The sequence below is a fragment of the Neltuma alba genome, unplaced genomic scaffold (genome assembly GCF_004799145.2).
Source record: "Neltuma alba isolate B1F8T4 unplaced genomic scaffold, ASM479914v2 tig00012939_pilon, whole genome shotgun sequence".
Classification (NCBI taxonomy): domain Eukaryota; kingdom Viridiplantae; phylum Streptophyta; class Magnoliopsida; order Fabales; family Fabaceae; genus Neltuma; species Neltuma alba.
In genome coordinates this window covers 158,724-181,594 of record NW_021637305.1, presented here as the reverse complement: position 1 = coordinate 181,594, position 22,871 = coordinate 158,724, and the positions used below count along the sequence as shown (strand labels likewise).

General features: G+C 36.0%; 4 protein-coding genes across 4 annotated transcripts; 3 read left to right on the top strand and 1 right to left on the bottom strand.

Moving 5' to 3' along the window:
* The first annotated feature begins 5,880 nt into the window (after positions 1–5,880).
* Positions 5,881–6,991, top strand: LOC114732869 (acylphosphatase 1). The gene is made up of 2 exons (XM_028920249.1): positions 5,881–6,248; positions 6,363–6,991. The coding sequence occupies exons 1-2, from the start codon at positions 5,940–5,942 to the stop codon at positions 6,627–6,629; spliced, it is 576 nt and encodes a 191-aa protein (XP_028776082.1). The 5' UTR covers positions 5,881–5,939; the 3' UTR covers positions 6,630–6,991.
* A 4,270-nt stretch (positions 6,992–11,261) lies between these two features.
* LOC114732839 (auxin-responsive protein SAUR72) lies at positions 11,262–11,961 on the top strand. The gene has a single exon (XM_028920204.1). It carries the CDS (start codon positions 11,320–11,322, stop codon positions 11,644–11,646), a length of 327 nt encoding a protein of 108 aa, XP_028776037.1. The 5' UTR covers positions 11,262–11,319; the 3' UTR covers positions 11,647–11,961.
* A 3,833-nt stretch (positions 11,962–15,794) lies between these two features.
* LOC114732872 (auxin-responsive protein SAUR71-like) lies at positions 15,795–16,354 on the top strand. The gene is made up of 2 exons (XM_028920251.1): positions 15,795–15,849; positions 15,942–16,354. Exons 1-2 carry the CDS (start codon positions 15,795–15,797, stop codon positions 16,352–16,354), a joined length of 468 nt encoding a protein of 155 aa, XP_028776084.1.
* A 2,517-nt stretch (positions 16,355–18,871) lies between these two features.
* Positions 18,872–22,402, bottom strand: LOC114732838 (uncharacterized). The gene is made up of 3 exons (XM_028920203.1): positions 22,194–22,402; positions 19,376–19,454; positions 18,872–19,260 (listed from the first exon to the last, which is right to left on the bottom strand). The coding sequence occupies exons 1-3, from the start codon at positions 22,346–22,348 to the stop codon at positions 19,192–19,194; spliced, it is 303 nt and encodes a 100-aa protein (XP_028776036.1). The 5' UTR covers positions 22,349–22,402; the 3' UTR covers positions 18,872–19,191.
* Positions 22,403–22,871: the final 469 nt, after the last annotated feature.

Genomic DNA, 22,871 nt, shown 5'->3' with positions numbered 1-22,871 from the left:
TGGTGTCTTTTCATCATTAATATGAATACAAAGCTTTTTTTTTTCCTCCGTTTGCGGCATAAAATACAAAGCCTGTGGCTGATGGTCCTCGTTGGAGTTAATTCGTCAACAGTAAGGCCGTTTAATCTAGGAATATTCCCCGTTGCATAGGGATCTTAATTAGGTGCCGGCGAAACACACCTAATGGGTACATTGCTGTATATATAATCCAGTGAATCAGACAAATCATGTATAAAACGCACGTAAATGATTCCGCCCTAACGCACCTTTTCACATGACAAATTATAAACTAGGCGCTTAACTGTTTAATTTACGTATGTGAAGATACCCCCACTTGTTTGAAAATCGATGATTTTCTCGTCCTTATCCTTTTTACTATTGTATCCCAACGAAGCCATATATATAAAGTATACATAAGTGTCCCCCGGTGCAATCAATTAAGGGAGAGAACTCGAATATATTGACAATTATTTTAATTAATGTACGTTACTGCTTAATTATAAACGGAACTATGATCAATAAAAGACTAACGAAAAGCTTAATTGAGCACTGAGTTAATTAGGTAGCAAATTATAGAGGTCCATCAGAAAACACGAGAGCCTCCATGCCCGGGGGAGTAAAACCACGTCTTGTTTTATATTACCTCCAATCTTATTTATAAGAGTTAGTTGACTAATTAGAATGGATGAAAGAAAAAAAAGTTAAGTTAGTTATTTGTAATAAATAGGTATTGTCCTTCCTAAAACATCCTTACTAATCAAGTATATTAGTTAGAACTATTATTATTAAAAGAACTATCTTAGAAAAAATATATAAATATAAAACACAAAGTGGATTAGGATCTTATATTTAGGATCAAAATAAAAATCAAATAAAATCTTATATTAAGGACCGGAAGTAATAATTAACCATGGGTTGAGTGGAAGAACTCTAACTTCGTTGAACGTTGACCGGCATTATTATTGGCCCTGTGGTGATGGCGCGATCACTTACATCAATAGTGAGAAAAATACATGAGAATTTTGGGGCACAAGCATGGACGGATATACGTAGCCAACAGAAACAAAAAAATACATGAACAATCCAAACTTGGCTTTCTTGGTGGCGAAGGGACATGAGAATGCAATAATTAGTTATCAAAACGGTGCCCTGTATGTATATATATTTGCGCCTGAGTAATTAACAATACAATTAATTAACAGTGACATTTTTGTTATTCATTGGATCCGCAGAGAAGAGCCGGTCCTGTCAATTCTTAAACCTCGCTCCATCTTCTCAGCTCGATGATGAAATTGGGGCCCCTGATTATGTGACCCTTTTCACTCCATCAATCCTGAAATATCATCACCATTTCACTATTACCATTACCAATATAATCAATCACTGTCACCATATATGTATATATTTATATATTCTATATCCTAATGTTGACAGCGGGAAAAAAGACGAATTGATGTGGAATTTTGGGGCAAATCTTGCCAAAGACTTTCGATTTCCACGCCTTGTTGAAACCATATACGTACATACGTATATGCATCGCCATCTTAATTTCACGGAGATTGGTCCCATCTGCCCAGTGCCCATTAACCACACCATCACCTGCTCCACCCCTCCGCTACTTGACTGATGCCTCACCCGTTATATTTACCGGCATTATATTACATTATTCAAACAATTATAATTACTTGTAGTTTCTAATTTAAACACTAATGACGTTTTCAAAAAAAATTAATTAATCCATTTAATGACATCCTCAGTGTACGTTTTCAAACTGTCGAGGCGGTCCGTTACACGTCCATAATCCCACCCACAATAATCTGTTGGGTTTGTTAATGAGGTCATGCCACCCGGCCCAGGCCCGTCTCACTCAACCCATGCTTCCTTTTATTATTATTATTTCTTAAATATTTTAGTAATGAGATTCACTTTCGATTGCCAGAAAATAAAGGAAGCAAGGGGTTCATTATTTTTTAAGCAATGCGGGTAAAAACGATGCATCACTCAAAGTTAGGTCCTTTGGGGACTCAGAAAGCCGGTTCATGCTCGTCACCGTACTGGCCTAACCGGGATGCCAGCGGTGAACAAGTATAAAATATTAATTATTAATTATTTATGGACTATGCACGCGAAAATTAAAATGAATGTTTTATAGTGACCTGGACAACTTTATAAAATATCTATAATGTACGTCATATCATCAGGAATCATCATTCACGGCTGCTATTTTTGCCCGCATCACATTCAAATTTGTTTTGCGTGCACAGAGTAATTGAAACTGAAATCTATAAAGTTGCCTTTCTGCATCTTTCCAGTTGTTATGTTATCAGCGGCAGTAATGATAATAATAATTTGATCTGGTGAAAAATAAATAACAATAATGTGATCTGCAGGCCTCAGACCACAGAGGCTCGCCCAGAAAAGAAAAAAACCAACGGCAACGTTTGTTGTACGTGCATGGGTGAAAAAGAAGGAATGGTTATAATATTGGGTTAAGATATTAAGAAAGCATATAGATATAATCATTCGGCCGAAGAGCTTCACCGGATGATCAACAGAGAAAGGTTAAAATAGAAGACCAGGAACAAAGACTGCGCGGCAATTATTAATCACCGTACAGGCCAATGAGATCACCTAAAATTTCAACGATAATGTAGTTTATTAACGGCTGGTTTTGTGGTTTAGGTATAAGCATATATGCACATACAGCAGCACATTATCTCACCTTTTTAAATTATGATTAGGGGCGGATGTTGAGGGCGGCATAACTCAAAATTATAGCTTTATAGGAAAATGATGGTTTTCTTAATATAGCCGACTGATAACAGCAGTTCATTAAGTATAGGCCAGCAAATATAATAAGGGGATGGCAGACGTGGGGTGGCAAGAGGTTTGGGATTTGACGTACAACTAGCCAGATGGCGATTTAATTTGGAAATATAATGATCAATTGAATTGTTCTTTTGATCCTCTGTGTTGATCAGGCAAGGGAGTGATATAATTAAGGTTATTTACATACATAGTACAACAAAACAGAATATTCGGGATGGGTTGGGGAACAAGAGAGAGAGCTGAATTAGTTGAAGGTAAGAGCGCCAGTGAATGAGTGATAGAATTGAGCAGTTGAGGTGAGGAGAGAGAAGTGGTTTAGGTAATGAGGAGATGAGAATATTCAAAGACAGAGGTAGGTGATTAAAAAACAAACGAATGTGGGGGGTTAGAGAGTCTGGGCGTGACACGAGGAGACGCAATATAATATTATAAAATACAGAGCGGTGGTTGTGTTTCATGTTGGAGGTAACTATAAGGACGGTTTAGGGGAAAAGCAGATTTTGGTAACAGCACGTTTGTTGTCTACTTGTTTTCAACAATGGAGGGACGTGGGGGTGAGTCAGCGTTGAATGCGACCCGGCCCCCTCAATATATATGTGTCCTCTTCTTCTTCTTCCTCCTTCCTTCCATGCCCATCCCCATCCTCCATCCATGCATATATCATACATCCACTCATCATCCAGTTTTAATCCCCAGATTATTATATATCTTTTATATATTCTTAACCACTTTTCTGCATAGAACAATATGTACGCGTGCTTCTTTTGTTGTTTAATTTAAGGAGCGAAGAACTAGAAGCATCCAGAAGGCGCAGCCAACACTGGCCATTCAATTTGCTGCGGACTTGATCATCCATCAGCAGAAATACCATATCCACACCCAATCCCAGATATCACTCATCATAAACATATGGGATCAGGTTTTCTTTTCTGTCAGTAATCAATATACACTACGTAGTAATAGCATCAGGGTTACACTTACAGCGGCGTGTATGCGTATTTTGAATTAATTGGCCGCGGAAATTCATATTTAAATTTTCTTTATCATCCAATATGCTCATCAATTAATACTGAATTCGTTGTTAACAATGTTTTTGGTTGTCAAATTTATTGTAATAACCGACAAATCGTGCCACCCTGACGAAATATAACTATAACTGTAAATAATAAAGTGGGTGCACCATGAAGTAATCCCTGGTTTCTCATAAACCACTAGTAGTAATTAAACAAGAGCGGACGTTGGATGGACGGTCCGGGCTAGCATCCTGTTCCACGTCAGTAACACGTGGTCCGTCTTGGAGCCCGACTTGCACCGTCTTTTTCGTGGCCCCTACGCGCTTCATATTATGCATACATATAGATGGACATATATAATTATAATCTGTCGTAATATACATATAATCGATAATTTGAAATGGCTCGAGTTGTCCGGACAAGATATGGTTTTTTGGGCTGATGTTTTCCAACTTGCCAGGTCTCAATCCAACTTGAGAATCCGCCGCCGGTTTTTACTTTTCTTTAATATATTTTGTTATCAGACATCTCATGGCATGTTTTGATAAAGGTCAGACGAAGTTGAACGTATTATCTCAAATATAGTAATTAATTTTTATTCATAAAAATATCATTGATTTAATTTTTTTCAAAAGGCGAGACATATAATCAGATGTCAAAATCCAAATCCGGCGGAGTTGACTGTAATTCCGTAATCCCTTCCCCCTCGCTCCCCTTCAGCGCGTGGCCGCGCAGCCTATATTTCATCTCTGACCATGACCATCCCTTTTTTTCCTCCTGGTGTATGGCTGACCATCTTTTGTGAGATTTGCAGTGCGACTTTTCGTTCCGGATATTGGTGGGGGAAGACGAATTGCAGTTCTGGCAGGGTTCTTATTACTCTATTTGCTTTCTTATTAAGCTCTTTTATCTTTTGTCGTTTAATTATCTTTTGTTGTGTAAATTTTAGTATCGGTTATGAATGTGCTCCTCCTTCGATCTTTTAATAAGATATTTTCAGTACTGTTATTATTATTAAATTTCACTGTGTAACTTTTTTTTTTTTTAAACTAACACGGAATAAAAACATTATGAAAAAGATGTACTACCTTCGATTCTTAATATAATAGTTCATTTGATTTTTATTTTGATCTTAAACACAAGACCTCAATTTAATTTATCTCTTATATTTATCTATTTTCCTTTAAGGTAATCTTTATAATAATGATGGTTATACCCAATACACTTAATCACCAAAGATATTTTAAGAAAGAACGCATGTTTATTATAAACAACTAATTTAACTGATTTTCTTAATTTACTCAAATTAGTCAACTAATTCTTATATTAAAAATCAGAGTTAATGATAAGTATCACATGTAGTGTTCCATAAAAATATAAAATCGTACCTAATTGAGATGTTTTGAAAGATTCTATATGAAATAAAAGAACTGGATGCAAGCTTTATGCTCTATAGTCTATACGAAGTTATGAACTTTGAGGCAGATGAAATTATCAATAATACATAGGAAGTTGTGTTATTCGGAAATTATAAACAACAAAAATGATTTCAAATCTTGTATAAATTCCATGAGGGGGTAGAGAAACATCGGCCTTAAAATTAACCAGCGGGCCTTTATCTGGCCTGCCTGCCTCTCCAATTTGATTGACGTTCGCAGCTGATTCAGTGGGAGGAGCCCGATTCCTATCTTGGGTTCTACTATATGAACAGGGCCAGATCCAATGGGCCTAGAATTCCCCGGCCACGTGAGAATTTGTCGCCTTTTTCCAGAAATCACATATCCTCATGTTCAAGATATCACCGACAAGTGTTGGCTTAAGTAGAAGAAATTTGAATATCTTAAATATCATGACCATAATTTGATCATTAAGACAATATGTATAAAAAAAAAAATATTGTTAGAAGGAATTTCTGTTAGCTGACAGTATTTTGAGGTATTAGCATCTTACTATTTGGGTTAGGGGATACCCTGGGAGAAAAAAAAAAAAAAAAAGGTTCAAGATATCAACGTCAGCATTTGGAAAACTCAAGAACAGTGTTACGTTCCGCAACCACCCCGGCCAAATTATATGAGAATCTAAAGTCAATCTGATCGAATGGCATCTACGATCTCACTTCCCCGTTCCCTGACGCCCCTTGCTCGGTCCCGGCCCAGATTCCCTCCATCTCGGATGCACCGGAATACATGGATCAATGTTAGTGGTGCTTCTAGACTCTCCTATTTCCCTCATTCTCACTCTCATTCTCCTCATCTTTTTCTTCCGCTTCGCCATCCTCTTCTTTTTCCTCCTCCTCCTCTTCATTCTCTGCGCCGACCTAGTTCACCTCCTTTTCGACATTCTCTCTCCCTAATGACCCCTCCTCAAGCTTCTTCCGCCTCCGATCACTCCTCTCCCGCCAAAACGGTATGCTCTCGCTTCTCTTCCTTTTTCAATTTCAGCAATTTCTTCCGTTTCTCGGGGCGTCGTACTTTTTGGGGATTTCTTTATGGAATGCATTCTAGTGAATTTCGTGTGCAGGATAGGGTTGTGATCAAGGGTCGGGTTCAGGGGGTATGGTACAGGAATTGGACCATCGAAAATGCGACGCAATTGGGACTAAAAGGTTGGGTGAGGAACAGGAAGGATGGGTCTGTGGAGGCTCTATTATCCGGCAGCCCTGAAGTGGTGCAGGAAATGGAGCAGAGGTGTCGCCGAGGCCCACCTCATGCGGTGGTCACTGGGCTTGAAATTTTCCCCAGCCAAGACGACCCTGGCACTGGATTCGAGTGCAAGCCTACCGTCTAATTACCGTGTCTAAAAAGAGAATTGGTTCTTATTGCCCTAGCTACTGTAGGTACTTACTGTCGTCATAAACAGCATAAATAACGCACCTGAACATTGAATACTCACAGGATTATATATGGACGATGTGGTTATGAATATCTAATATCTATTTACAGAGCATATGTCAGCTTGAATAATCTGGTTGCTTGAAAAATGTTGCTTTTGTTTCTCCAAAATGAAGTGGAAATTAGGATGATGGCTCTGCGTAGTGAACATCCTGGAATGGGCACACGCTTGCGGGGCTTGCTATGTAATTTGTAGCCTTTTGTTGCTAGACGCTTCTGGTATTATGGAGACATTCCTTCTGAGAATTTATTGTTGTTCATTGGGTGCGGGAAAATTTTTCGGCTGACTGCTCACCGCTTGCGACTTTCTGGCACCATCCAATTCGGGTATGCTAGACTCTATGATTTATTATTTTGTTGCCAGATAAATATAACAGTGTAAAATTCGGTTTAATTGAACAAGGGGATCATTTGAGCTTCATATTTTCACGTAGAAAGTGAAGTTTAAGAAATTCTCTGGCGACGGGCACTGATCAAGGAATTCTCTTGTATATCCACGGTTAGGCGTATAAAAATAACTCTTTTCCCGTAAACTGTCACTACATATTGCTCAGCACATAAGAATCTATGATGATTTTCTGGTGCACAAAAAAATCCGTGCGAAATCTTAGTTCAACAGCTTGCATGACGGGGTGGAGACGATATTTTTGTTGTTTTTAATGTTCGAAGGTTGAGCAGCTATGCTATGGAGCAAGTTAAAAAAGACTTTGGTTTAACTGAAAGTAGATAGTGCAGTTGGGCATTCATTGACAACTTGATAACTGAAAATATTGGAAATGGGAAGGCAGGAGGTTGGAGGCGATACCAGGAAATTTGATTTGTTGAGTATGTACTACTGTTACGAATTTCCTGGCGTGCCCATCCAACGGATCCCTTATGCCTGTGTCAATGAAGAGGCGGGACCAGCTTGTTTGATATTACAAGTGCTAGGAATCTGCATGGATTGGGGCCCCGTTTCCTCGAACAAGAACAAAGGAAGGGCTCTGTCTTTGGGATAAAAAAAAAAAAAGGGCCTAAGAAGATAGATAAGCGCCCATCCGGCAAAAAAAAGCAGTAGGAATTGCATTGCTGGTCAAAAAAGCAGTAGGAATTGCATTCTCCACTCAAAAGAGAAGGGTTTAATTCCCCGTCACGGTATTTGGAGACGCATCCCGGAATGAGAGTGCTTAGATTAATGTCTGAGGATATAATATAGATTAGTCCTGTTCTCAATATTAGTACTCTTCCGGTCCTTATTATAAGACCCAATTTGACTTTTTATTTGGTCCTAATTATAAGACCCAATTCATTTTGTCTCTTATGTTTATGCATTTTTTTTCAAAATAATCCTTCTAATAATGATAGTTTTAGCCAATATACTTAATTAGCAAGGATATTTTAGGAATGACAACACTTATTTATTATAAATAACCAACTTAACTTACTTCCTTAATCTCCTCAAATAAGTCAATTGGGTCTTATAATTAGGACCGGAGGAGTATTATTTAGGAGAAGCCGTTCAATCATCCTGCTTTCAGCTTGGATTGAGTTTGAACTTCTGCCTAAAACTTTTGTACCAAAAAAATATGTAAACCATTTTTCTCCCCAAAAATGCACTTTTAATCATTTAAGTCGACACCAAAATTTTATTAAATTATAAAATAAGATATGTGGCGATATATGATTAAAGAATTTGGCATAATAAATATTAAGGAATTGATGTAACTATTTTTCTTTCTTTAATAAATAAACAGCCCACGCGAAAAAATAATAATTTAATTGAAAAATTAGAATACAGATAATCTAGAAACGATAATTATTTCAGTGGTCGCTGATTGAACGCTTATGCGCTAGTGTATAGGCCAACACGATTAAATATACTTTTCTGGTTTTATTTTTCAACATATTTCATAGAAACTAAGAAAAAATCTTAAATTTTATTAACTCTCATTTAAAATTTAATCATTTTCTAACTTTATCTCTATATAATATATATTATACCTTATATAAACAAGGTCAACATAATAATAAATTAGAAGTAAAATTATATATTGATATAAAAAATTTTTTTCAGTGCCTTATAAATATGACTAAATAAAATACATATTATGCATTCTCTCTCGTCCTATGTATAGGGCCAAATTGAGCCAGTCTCTATCGAGGGAGATAGAAAAGGAGAGGGCGACTGAGTTGAAGAGTAGCGTAGCATAAGGCAAGTGTCGATCTTTCCACATTGAAGATTTCCCAATTATTCAATAAAAGACAAAAGAAAATAGAATGGACATATATTCTCACTTAACTATACTGCGGGCGCCATACTTACCCTAAATCTAAATTAATTATCACTATATTTGGGACTTATATATACTATAATAATTTTTTTTATGAATTTCATATTACACATTGGCATTATCTTTGGATGACATTTATTTTTTTAATTTAAATATTAACCCTTAAAGATTCCAAACAAACAATTAGGTATTACATTTGCATATATAACTTCCCCTATTAAATCTGCAATCCATTCATCCTGGAGGTTCTTTATATATCAACGAGGACCCAATTGATCATGAATCACAGAAAAAGATTATTCTGGTGCCTTCCTCATTAGAGATTGTGGATCTTGATCACAAAATATTGATTTAAATATCAGACTAAGTTGTGAATCCACGCAATATAGGGTTTCTTTTTTCTGACATTATATACCGTCAGTAGTGAAACTTATATTAATTTTATTGTATGTATCGGTGAACCAATCAAGGCCATTGTTATGTTTGTGAACTGAATTGATACGTTTTAGGGTATATAAGTTTGAACTCTTCTACATGCTACTTGTATAGATATGCACGGTTTGGACGAAATGTCATGGTCTATTACTATCTCCATCTCACTGTTAGCTGCATTTATAATAATTTGCCGTAAAGTTGGTTTCTCCAACTTGTTATAATTGCAAAGACCCCTGCTGTTCATTTAATATTTTTTAAAATTTATGTACTGTATAGTCCATGAATCATGATATGTCATATTTTTGCGGACGAGAATGACCGCATTTATAAAGAAGTCATATTGTAGGGTCATAATTAAGTTGGAGATATTTACTATAAAAAAACTTAATTATAAAAGTATTTATTAAAAAATTCAAATATAATTTTTTTAACTGCGAGAGTTACTTGTGATAGAAATAAAAGAGAAAACAAATATAAAATACACTGATTCAATTTAATATTTTTTTTCAACTCAGAATATTCTCAATTTGTTTTGAATTTAAGATGAATCTTTATTAAATTAAGAGCGTTAAGGTTAAAATCCTTATAATTAATAAGTGCCTTTTTTTAGGTTCAAGCTTGTGCATTTCTTCCTTACGACAATGAGACTGTTTATGATAGCTTGTTAGTTTTGATTTAATATTCTAAATTTTTCTAAATTATCTTAACATTGATCACTTCATTACATCACGACAAACCACGTTATTTTTATTATAAAAATAACATCACAGGGATATCATTTTCTTTAATGTATATAAGTTAGGCTACAAAATGTATTAAAGTATTAGTTTTCTGTTAAACAAACGCCTATTTTGGAAGTCATTTTAATTTGTTGACCTCTTCTTATAAAAAAATAGGATGCCAAAATTTTGTAGTCTGAGATGCTGATAGTTGAAGACTCCGATAAGGTATTCAAGCTGTGGGCATAACTGTGTCGCTGGAAAAGGAAATAATAAGAAAAAGAATAAAGAAAATTGGAAGAAAAGGGACCCAGCGCAGTTATGACTGATGATGAACACCTTCTTCAGATCGATTAAAAAACTCCATGGAACTTGAGTCATTCAGAAATCAGAAATATTAAATTAATTTGCAGAGAGCAGTGAAGACCACCGCATGCTGAATTGTTTATGAAAAAGTATAAATAAATAAAACTAAATAGGGGGGAACAAACAGAAACGTGACTGAAAACAAGCAAAGTATAGAATACAGCAATGGAAAAACAATAGTGAGGCGCTATGGGAACGCGTTGAACAGTTACATTTGCCGACACCGTCAAGAAGACATTGTGTTGTTGGATAACTGCTGAATATGCACGGATGTCCCCCCTTCCCAAATTCATTACCCTGCATGTTCTTGACATTTCTGTTCATATTGTTTGATCACATAACTGGTTAATTATGATTCATTGATTTGTCGTTCAAAGTTGAAGAACTTGTCACACTATTATAATAATATCATACACTATTAGGGACAGCAATTAGGCATAAGAGCTTCGGTGGCTTGGCAGAATAAAGGAGGCCAGCCTTCATGGAAGAATAATAATACAAATCAGCTTCAACGCGTCAAAGTTCGCATTAACTAATATGTCGCTGTATAGCTGCGTCATCCATCAACACGGAATCCAGAGAATATGGAAGCTTCCTCCATGCTTCTCACTCCATGCAATACCTTATGGGCTTATATATATATATATTCGATTCGATGTGATGCTCATCGATGGTGTCGATCTTCGTTCTGAAATATTATATCACATCAATTTTAAGCTCACTACTGAACTGAGATCTCAACCACAATCCGAGTCTACTGTCGGTGAAAGAAGAAGAAGAAGAAGAAGATCGGAAGATGCTGAAGCAGTCGAAGATCGCCAAGGTGCTGAAGGGTCTGTCAATGGGGGCAAAAGGTGTAAGAGTAAACAGATCAGGTCAAGAATCAGGAGGACGTGGAGCGGCAAGGAGGGTGCCGGAAGGGCATTTTGTGGTGGTGGCGGTGAAGGGCGAAGAAACGAAGAGGTTTATAGTGAAATTAGATTGCCTGAGGGATCCTGCTTTCTTGAGGCTGCTAGAGAAGGCCAGTGAAGAGTTTGGCTTTGGACAGAAGGGTCCTCTTTCCGTCCCTTGCAACCCTCAAGAACTCCAGAACATCATCGACAATCACGTGCGAAGCACGTGACCCCTTCATCTCTCTCTCTTCTGCCTAAATGCTAGCTAGCTTCAATTCGCACTGGGAAATTAGTTATACAGGGTACATAATGCGGTGTACTTAAAATGATATACACACCATTATTAGTTAATGACTTTGGACAAACACACAATTAGGCTTTTGTTCAATTAATCAAACACTTGTGTAAATCACATTTTTTCTGTATGGGGAAGATTATTGTGGTACACTTATTTCATTTATATTTGGATCGTACTGTGTACCTTATATTCTGGCCATGTCTGTCTTTTTGGGGATCGATGGCCATATTATTGTCTGTTCGTGTACGTTTGAAGAGTCAGAGTTAGGTTTTGTAATCAATTGTTCTCAAATTGTACCCCAAAAAAAAATTGTGCCCAAATCTTATGAACGGCCCTTCTGAGATTTATGATCGCTTTCTTCAATTAGAAATGGGGATTTCAATGCATCAAATAAAGCAGGCTGTGTTAATTTAACCTGTTCATTTAATTGGTTCCAAGCCGTACTGCAGCATCGGGTCCAAAATCACGGCGTGGCTTATAATTTAAGGTCTGAATGAGAATGAGTTTTAATGAAATAAAACGGTTATATGTTATATGAATAAATGTTCTATTTTTAATTTGAATTTGATTGAATAAAAAATATAGTAATATTCTGATGATGACTAGAGGACATTTTTAAATCATCAGTTATAAATGAGAGTATATTTGCCAGTTCTTCTTGGATTCCCAATACTTGGGGGTCAATCAATCTTAGCTTCGAATAGAATCTCATTTCCAAGTTTTGTGAGAATACGTGTGTCTGGCGAGAAACCTAACTCTGATGAGCTTACCCGACAAATTATGCGAGATAAAATTACCATTCTCGTTCTCTTTCCACCATTCCAATTTCAATATACCAAAATACTACCTCTAGTCTTCAATATAAGACCCTGTTTGATTTTTATTTTAGTCCTAAATATAAAATCCCAACTCACTTTATCTCTCATATTTATTCATCTTTTTCCAAAATAATCTTTTTAATAATGATAGTTCTAACTAATAAACTTGATTAGTAAGGATATTTTAATAAAGATAACACATATTTATTACAAATAACTAACTTAACTAACTTTTTTAATTTTTTCAAATTAGTCAACTAGACCTTATATTAAATACCAGGAGGTAGTAACTACCTCCTAAAATGCCTAAAATTAGTTAAGTTAATTATTTATAGTAAATAGATGTAACCCTTCCTAATATGCCTTTATTAATCATGTGTGTTTGAATTACAAATTAATAGTAACTTTTTAATATATGCAACTACTATAGAGATCACTTGAGAAAAATATGGATAAATATTGGAGATAAAATTAATTGAAATCTTATATTTAGGACCAAGTTGAAAGTCAAACTAACTTTTGTATTAAGAACAGGAAATAGTACTACCTCCGGTCCTTAATAAAGAACTAGTTAACTGATTTGAGTAGATTAAGGAAACTAGTGAAATTAGTTATTTGTAATAAAAATATGTTTTCTTTCCTAAAATATCCTTGCTAATCAAGTGTATTGATTAAAACTATCACTATTATAAAGATTATCTTAAAAAAATAAATAAATATGAGAGACAAAATGAATTGAGGTTTTATATCTAGGATCAAAATAAAAATCAAATAAGATTTTATATTAAGAATTGGAGGTAGTATTAACTAGTCACCTAAAATTAGTGAAGAACGAACGTGTCCGGACATGATGGGGTGGCACAACCCTTTTACATATTGAGTAACTACCGGATTTTTTTTCAAAATTTTTGTTAATCATAGTATCATATATTCCCTTCCTCCGATTTTGTTTTTCTTACATTAAACAAATAACTAATTTTTAGGAATAAAAATCGTAGCAAAGTAGCTGAATTCAATAAATATATAGTACCCATGAGAATCCTAATTTCAAAGAAACGGAGGAGTAACATATATATATGTGTGTGTGTGTGTGTGTCATAAAATAGTTAAATACCAAGAACAATGGAAGAAGGCGTCTCTGCTTGTTAGTTTTATAGGCTTGCAAATGGTAAATGCTGCATCGGTGATTGTATATAATTTCAAGCGGAAAAGGACGATAAAATGGTATATCGATCGCTGACAGTACTTATGGTTCATATATCAGGACCGCGTACCTGTTTTCCCCCTCCACGCGTCCCCTGGAATCTCTGCTTGCTTCCAAATCAATCGGAATCAGTTTCGGTGCTTATCAATTTGATAAGCATTTTAAACTTATTAAATCTCAATCATTTATATCTCATGTGAATAGTTTTGATTTAATTTTCTTTCTTTTTTATTTGTTTAAAATAATTATTTTAATATGTATAGAATCTAAAATAGAAATAATCTCTTAACTATCATTTTTTTAATCTAAAAATAATTAATTAAAGATTTTAAAGTTAGACCATTCAAATAAGATATAGATAGTTTAGATCTGACAAGCTTAGTAAGCCTGTCAAAGTGATGAGCACAAACTGGTTCTCAAGCGAACCAGTTTAATTACCGAGTACAGACAGAGATCTCCGTTTATCCGGTGTTCTAACTTCTAATTATTACAGCTTAGTCATCAAAAGACTGATTAGATCACTAAAATCCAGAAAACGTGGGACTTAAAACTTCAACATGAACAGTTAAACAACTGATATTTCTAGTTTGTGCCGACACACATACACTGCGAGGTAAATCCCACGGATCATTAATTTGTACCAAATGCACGGAAAATTTATAAATGAGCTTGGTCCCTCTCTTCTGTCTCACAAACTTCCACATCGATCATCGCCAAGATCCATTATTCGAAGACAATCGCCCTTGAGAAGGCTTCAGTGGTCACAAATCAAACCCTTCAAGATATCCAGGACAAGAAAAGAATTGGAGGTTGATCGGTCAATTACAAGATGGAGGGGTCTGCAAATTATGGATACGAAAGGATTTGCTCCGTTAAAGTCCCCGCGTATGATGAGAAGGAAGAAAATGACCCGTCAAATGTTGCATTAAATGCTATGTTTCTGCATCAACAAGCACAAGGGCCTCCACCTTTTTTTTTTTAAAAAAAAAACAAACGTCACGTATGTTTCTCCATATTTGGAAAATACGTTCTATATATGTCATAATAAAATTTCATGGATATTTGCTTCATTCAGTAACCCTACTTTTTCTAAATAAAGAGGTTTGAACCATTTCATGCAGGGTCATTAGTTCAGATGAAATTGATCAGTATATGCTGGCAGTTCATCATAACGTGCAGATTAAACCAAGCAGATTGATATTCCGTGATGATATTATATTTTAGGGTTTTCTCTTCAGATAGAATTGTGCATATGGATAGATGAAGTTATATTCTTCCTCATTTATAATCGTGCACGATTGTGTACGCGTTTTGATGTCCACTGTTGAGTACTGTAGACCCCGAAGATCATTAATTCATTATGTATCAATCACATATGCAGCTGTTAGCTCCAGTAGAAGATAGAAGGAACCTATGAATCTTACTATTCATGTCACGAAGCATCACATCCACCCTATGTTATCCATTTCGTCTAAACTTAATTACTTGGAGTGTCTGATCTATCTTATCGCCAGTTCCCCATTACGGAACCCACTTGCATCGTCCTGTGATTTTTAATTGAGAAAACTTCGCACACGGTATTGAAGAAAACCCCTGCATGGTTTTTTCTTTTCTTGTTTTGATGAAAAAGATAAACTATTGGAGTTTGCAAGTAACACATTTTTTGAAACAAAACTTTCTGCTCAGTAGTAAACCCTGAATACTCTCCAGAAATTTTCTCGCTGATCCCGTGCAAATAAACCTCCACAGATATTTTTGTACAAAGCGCGGATTATGTTTCTGCTAACAAATCTTGCACGCAACCAGCTAGCTAGGGACTTGGAATATAACGTGATCCAAAAGTTTGATCAAGACCGTACCCTAACGTGCCACACAGGGTATGAAAACAATATTAGTTGGGGCTCATATCATCTCGTTGTTTAAGGCCTTAACTTCGAATTTGAGCCCAATCGCTAATTAATTTCACTAGCCAACCATAATATAAAAAGGAAGAACTAATTAATCGACGCTTACTCGTTAGATATAAGAACGGGCAGCGTGTGAGAAAGAAAGAAAACGATGGGTCAATTGCCTGCATTAATTTGGACAGTAGCTCAACACACCACATGTCTACGTGAGGACCGTGTCGTATATGAAATTTCAAGGGGCGTTTCTCCCTCTCCATTTTCTCAGTATAAATAAGCCACTTCTTTGTAGCTTGTGCAGGACACTGCAAGCTCACTGTCAAATACATCAAGAAGTTGAGACACAGAGACTTGAAGAAAATGATTCGGTCTTTGGTTGAGAGAATAGTACAGAAGAGTCTCTCGCTGCTTGCGGGCAGAAGATATGAGCGCCGCCGGCTGGATGAAGAAGAAGTGGGAGCAGCAAATAATAAGACAGTTCCGGCCGACGTAATGGACGGCCAATTCGCGGTTCTAGCCATCGAAGGTAAAGAAGCGAAGAGGTTTATCCTTGAAATAGATTACTTGGCTGACCCAGAATTCTTGGAGCTGCTAGATCGGGCTCGGGAAGAGTATGGTTTTGGACAGCAAGGAGCTCTTTCAGTGCCTTGCCGCCCTCAAGAATTAGAGAAGATTCAGGAGAGTCGCAGCAGGAGAAACTCGCTTTCGACATAGAGACAACGTAACTACAGCAAGTTTACTACTGTATTGATCTGTGCCCGTGTCCAGTCACGGTTTGGTCTTAGGGATCATGTCTGGGAAACTGTCCGTCAATAGTTTTGATCTCTCATGTGTTAAATAGTGCAGTTAACCAAAGTCTGTTGAGTTAGTTATATGCATAACAATCTGTTTGGTCCCGACATAAACATATATAAATATATAAGGAGATGTACTAAACATAGATGTATGTACCCATCTAATACTCTTGTTTTCTTCTCTCTTCCTCACTCTTATTCTCTCCAATATCTATCATTTTTAGATCTTCATTCACACGCTCTATAAGAGCTTAATTCCTTTAACCACTATATATCTATGTATACAAGAGATACCGGTTGTCAGTCTACCAAACGTTCTTTCATCCGATCCTTTCTTAATGAAGTTGCGGACGGATATATAACACTTTCCTTGGAAACAAGTATTTAATAACCACAGTATTATTTTGCGTACAGTTTTCTGCAAGGAGAGTAATCCTTACCTGCAAAGTTTTTGCATCAGCAGATGGGGGGCACTTTAGGTAGATTATGTTCAGATAGATTATATATATTAATAATCTGGCTATGTGGTGCTAGAATCTCTCTAACTAGCGAGGGTCAAAGATTAAATGAACATAACAGCGGATTGATTTGCTAATTTAGTCTTGCGATTATGAGGAGGGGTTACATGAAATGAGTTTATATAACCCACTATCTTCATTTTGTTCTATATATAGGCCAGATTGATGTTTCAGCGGTTGACCCTACCAGCTTCTGATATTGATTAGTGCGTAATGGCAATATGTGTGTGTTGCCAGCCGCCTATAAGCCTACTGGCGGGGCCGTGGAGTTCATGTTATTTGATTTCAAGTGAGTATAAGAATCCGCGTAATGCATAAGGACAGAGGCTTGGTTATGCAAAGAAAGACGTGCTTTTACGCATAAATCATATATGTCTTGTCGACGAAGATAAATGGTACTCCTCCTGTCCTTAATATAGGACCCAATTCTTGAGTTGATCTTGGTCTTAAATATAAGACTCATTTTTCATATTTATCAATTTTCTCTAAATTACCCTTATGGATACTCCCTCAACCATAATTAAGTAGAAGAGGGAGAAGGGGTATTAAGAAGATGATTATGGTGTTTTAAGAAAAATGTGTCACTTTTATTATAATTAACTAACTTACCTAACTTCCTTAATCTAATCAAATTAGTTAAATGAGTCTTATATTAAGGACCGGAGGAGTAACTCGTATGTATATATATTTAATTATTCTTTTTATATAAAAGGAAAAACCCTAACAATTCCTGTTGTTTATAGGTAATGGATATCATCCGTCTTCTTAAACTCCATACAACTTATCCGGCCCATATATAGTTGTTTTTCAAATAAATAATTCACTGATTAATGAGACTTTTAAGTTTCAAAAGAAGGGTTCAACTTGTATCCAAGTGAATATATAAGAGAATATGCCTGCATTGTGTTTGTATATATCTAACCCCAACCTTGAAATTACTATAAAGAAACTTTTTTGATAATGATTTACCAATACAAACAAGCTTTGGAATCGAGTCATAAATATACTCAAGATTTTTTCTTTGTGATTAAGAGAGTTTTCTTAACTTTATCTATCAAAAAATGACGTGTCATATATGTGTGTAAAAAAAAATTAAAAACGAACGCATGAGCGAGGAAATAATTGTATCATAGTCCAATCCTATGAGCTATTGTTTTGGCTCTGCGGATGCTCCAAAAAGCACGCACGCACGCACGCACCCACGCTAGTTGGCCAGCCGCCGAGATGAATTAGCAGTTCACATAGCCGGAAAAAGAGGTGGCAGTCCTTTTTTCGCCTGAGAATTTCTTATTTAAAAATACAAGCCAAAATTAAATGTTGTTGTTTGAAGTTGTTTAATTCCCTCCCCCTTTTCAGGAAGAGACGGAGGGTGATGTAAGTTTTCTTGTTTTAGTTTTCGTCTGTTTTGTTTAAGTTATACAGGTTTCAATTCCCAAAAAAAATTGTTTAATTCCACATGAGGAACTGTTCTTTTTCTTAGGTAAAAAAACCACCTCAACCTTAAGAACACAAACACATGGCCCTTTCATAATTTAAATCGGGACAAAACTCTTCCCGCACACTTATTTCACTCACCTCATATTCTATAAATCATTCTAAACAAACCCTAAATTGAAACTTTACATCCATGTTTAAAAGTTTGCATGAGCTGTTTACCCATCAATTGCAGTTTTTTTTTTTTTCACGTACATGCCAACTTTTTTTCTTTTGTAAATAATTGCAAATATGCTTTACATTCCGCGGATCATTATTAGAACTTAGAACAAACTGAAAACCGCTTTGGAGTTCAATATAATCGATAACAAATATTTTAAAAATTTTAACTTTGAAAAATAAAGTTGTATTTACAATATAATTTTTTATATTTTAAAATCATTCCAATTTTAAAAGACGTAAAATGTAGAGTAAATAAAATATCATAAACGTCAATCATCAAAAAGTATTTAACAAACATAAAGTAGAAATAAAATCTGGAACATCCATGTTAAATTTGAAGCATCCAAATGTGCCGGCAAAACAGCAGCACCAACAGGCAAAGAGAAACCGGTCCCCCAGACGCTACGGCTTTAAAAAGACCAGGAAAGACATAATAGTCGACGCCATATTCCATATTCAGAACAAGAGAGCATAATACGTTTGATCCTTCAACAGAAGAATCATCGTTCTCCAGTATAGCAACCAAACAGATCACAATACAATGTCAGCAATTATGTAGCCAACAGGAAAACATAAAAATGACCTAAGGGAAATAAAGAGGCCAATTGAAGTAGTACGACTTTCGCAGTCTCTTGTTCATGTACTGGTTCCACTGCGTCAGCATAATTTTTTTATAAGGACACGATCACTTGATCAGAATAATATGGCAAAGCACAGAGAGTAACAATATATCAATAAAAAAATGGGTCTAAGAGAGGATAGTATACCATAAATTTATAGGGCTCGTTCTTTTTCCTCGCTTGTTTCCAGTGATACTGCTCAAATAGCATCGCTTTATCGTGCCAACTGCATGGCATAATATCTTTAATAACAAGATGAACTTATGCGTATAGCAAAAGAAAGCAAAATCGTCAACTCAGAGAGAAACTGCAGCAATCATATCATCCAACAAGTCCAATCTGTAAAAGAGGATAGAGGAACAACAAAGAACAAAGCAGCAAAAATCAACCTAAGAAGCAACTAATTGCAATGCTTTGGTTACCAAATGACGTTATGGGCCTAAAGTAAGATATCATTCACGGTTGAAATGTTCTAGTAGGATCCATCACATCCTTAATTTGTAAGCGTATACAAACCAATATGACAATTATGTCTCAGAAAAATCGAGTGCATAAGCGATAATTAACAATCAGAACATTGGATAGGACCGAACCCAGGCCTTGTCCTCTCATTTTCGTTTTTCCCATCTACTGGGTACTTGCATTTGAAAGGTTGAAGAAAAACGCAGAGAGCGAATTGCAGAGCTGGGTTGAACAAACATGCTGGGCAGCTCCACAGACATTGTCAATCTCACTTTGAATCATAAAGGTCGCAATAATTAGGGGAAAATTTTTTCAGAAGGCACGCATAGGGGCTAATCTCATCAAGAGAACGCCTTCTACCATACTGTCTATTTCTCATGCAAAGATGTCACAACAGTGACAAGCACAACAATTAAGCAATCTATTCCTCTCCAGGATAAATGAAGAATGGTATAAAAGAGGAAAGTTCATAACATCATGCGTACAAATGCACACAGGCAAAACCAAGCTGTTTTCAAACTAGAGACAAGACACAAATGGAAGCCAGTCCAAAGATGTAATGATGGCCGCATATTGGAATATCTATATATTTATTGAACCCCAATCACAAGGATGTACTTAATGGTACAGATATCAGCCCATCAAGCTCTCAGCAGGTACGTCCATTTGATGAAAAAAATGGATTCAACTGATACATAGAATGACAAAATATTGATACCAGCTAAGCACAAGAGATTGAACTCAGCCAAGTCCAGGTCTCAGATAGCCGGGAATGCCAAGGGGACAGAGGACTGAGAACTGCTCAACAAAACTAAGAGGACCACATGGAGTCACTTTCATATGAAGAGGCCAATTCCAATTCACCACCCAATATTTTTGAAAGCAAATGTTCAAAATGTATAATCAGAACTTCCAAAAGATTAAGAAAGTAAAGCAAGAAGCACACTTCAGTTGCCAACATTTTGTTCTTAATGTCAATGCCAGAGCCAGATAGCATTGCAGGGATTATAGTGTAGTAGTAATCTGATTAGACGAAGTATTAAGCTACTGATTACATCATATGCATGGTGAAACTTTGATCTAATGCACCAACAAAAAAAAAAAAAAAAACCACAAACGCACCCAGAAAGAGAAATTTTACGGGGATTCATTTCAATTTATTCACCAACAGTATCATTGAGTTGTACATCCTTGAAAACAGTAGTAAAAGAACAATTATATATAAGCCATATACTTTAGTTTCCTTCCTTAGAAATCTGTAACAGGACTGGTCTAGGCCCATCCTGGCCCGGGGCGGGAAGAAAAACCCACACAGACATAAAAAGCAGCAGCAGCAATGGCGCAACGTTTCTCTATTTGCATCCACACACACACACATATATATATAACAGAACATTTCTCCTTGTTCTTGTTTACAAATATGAGAAATCCTTTTAGCCGTTATGATACTTTGGTCATCGCAAAATACATTACATTTTTTTTTTGGGCGACAAAATACATTACACTTTATGACTAACGCATATCAGTCCTTGTGTATGGTTATGAATATATTGGCACCCAAAAAAAAAAAAAGAGGCCGTTTGGTTGTTGGAACGGATGAGTGAAATAGATTAAAGAAATAAAAATAAAAATGAAATGATCAAAATGTAGAAAGAGATACGTCAACAGTGTTCACGGAGGGAGAAGGAAGTTCATGAGTTTGGGAGTCATGATTCATGAGGTCATTAGAGGGTGTGTCGATTCCACATTTGTGGTACTGGGTTTTCCCACAGAAAGAATGATGCTAAGATAAATGTGCAACCAGCTTATCATTTTGTTTTTTATTTCTTTAATCTATGCCATTCTCATCCTTTCCAGCAACCACGCGGCCTCTGAAATTTTCTAATTGCTATGGACCCTGATTGACATGAAGTAATATCCAAAACAAGTAAGCTTGGAAATATGCAATGGAATGGCTCCGTCAGTTTATTGCAGTTATTATTTAGCGGGTTGTAAACTTGTAAGAGCATCTAGACAGCATCACAAGAAATAAATCATATTACTTTGTTTTTTCAACAAAACAGCGGGACAAATAGCTTTTCAGTATCATGTAGATAGATATCCTACGCCGTGTATTGTATGGACCCTGATTGACATGAAGTAATATCCAAAACAAGTAAGCTGGAAAATATGCAATGGATGGCTCCGTCAGTTTATTGCAGTTATTATTTAGGGTTGTAAACTTGTAAGAGCATCTAGACAGCATCACAAGAAATAAATCATATTACTTGTTTTTTTCAACAAAACAGCGGGACAAATAGCTTTTCAGTATCATGTAGATAGATATCCTACGCCGTGTAGTTGCCCCATGGTTCCAACAAGTTCGAAACGAGCAGACAATAGTTATAAACTCTTCCATGCCATAGAATATCAAAATCCGATCTTCCAGCCACAACAATTCGACGAACAAATACAGGATTAAGAAACTTATAAAATGAACAGAGATGATAAGTAGAGAGTGTACTTGAACTGATTCGAGAGTTGCCATATACTATATGGATTAAAATAGGTAATGACACTGAATGCAGCAGAGCCGATCCAAATGTTGACGAATCTTTCCGCTTCGGCATGCGGCACGCCCGGGTCGCCTCGATAAGCATTTCCGAAGTACTTCTCCATCCTCCCGCAACCTCGCTTGCTCCTATCTCCAATCCCTTGTTTCCGTGGATTCCAAAGTCCCAACTCCTATCCATAGCTTATAAACAAAAGCTCTACGATGCCGTTTCATCCGACCTAAAGGTGCTTGTTATTTTTTTCCCCCTAAAAAATTATGCAAAAAACTGAAATTACTCAATAAAATTACAAAAATCCCATGTATCCTGTTCACTAACTAGTTTGTATTCTAGATTTGGTGCACATTACTGCAATAGTGTGAGGAAAATTTCGAATGGTGAGCAAATAAAATTAAAAAATTTAGCTAACAAATGGTTGATCGATTTAAGAAACGGTCTTATTCTAAAGATTAATATTTAGTATAAAATGATTTGAGAATATTCTAAATTATACTAAAGAATTAAACAAATTTAACTTTATTAGAGATGCGCAAGATCTCGGTGTAAACTAACGTCTATCAAATGGGTAATTTCTAAAATTTAACTGACTTCTATCAATTTAATGCAACTTTTACAGTTGTTAAGGTATG

Coding starts and splice junctions, on each gene's coding strand:
- LOC114732869 (XM_028920249.1), top strand. CDS start 5,940: ATGGCATCTACGATCTCACTTCCCCGTTCCCTGACGCCCCTTGCTCGG. Junction 6,249..6,362: donor ACTCCTCTCCCGCCAAAACG/GTATGCTCTCGC, acceptor TTTCGTGTGCAG/GATAGGGTTGTGATCAAGGG.
- LOC114732839 (XM_028920204.1), top strand. CDS start 11,320: ATGCTGAAGCAGTCGAAGATCGCCAAGGTGCTGAAGGGTCTGTCAATG.
- LOC114732872 (XM_028920251.1), top strand. CDS start 15,795: ATGGGTCAATTGCCTGCATTAATTTGGACAGTAGCTCAACACACCACA. Junction 15,850..15,941: donor TCAACACACCACATGTCTAC/GTGAGGACCGTG, acceptor TAGCTTGTGCAG/GACACTGCAAGCTCACTGTC.
- LOC114732838 (XM_028920203.1), bottom strand. CDS start 22,348: ATGGAGAAGTACTTCGGAAATGCTTATCGAGGCGACCCGGGCGTGCCG. Junction 19,455..22,193: donor CAACTCTCGAATCAGTTCAA/GTACACTCTCTA, acceptor TATGCCATGCAG/TTGGCACGATAAAGCGATGC. Junction 19,261..19,375: donor ACGAGCCCTATAAATTTATG/GTATACTATCCT, acceptor ATGCTGACGCAG/TGGAACCAGTACATGAACAA.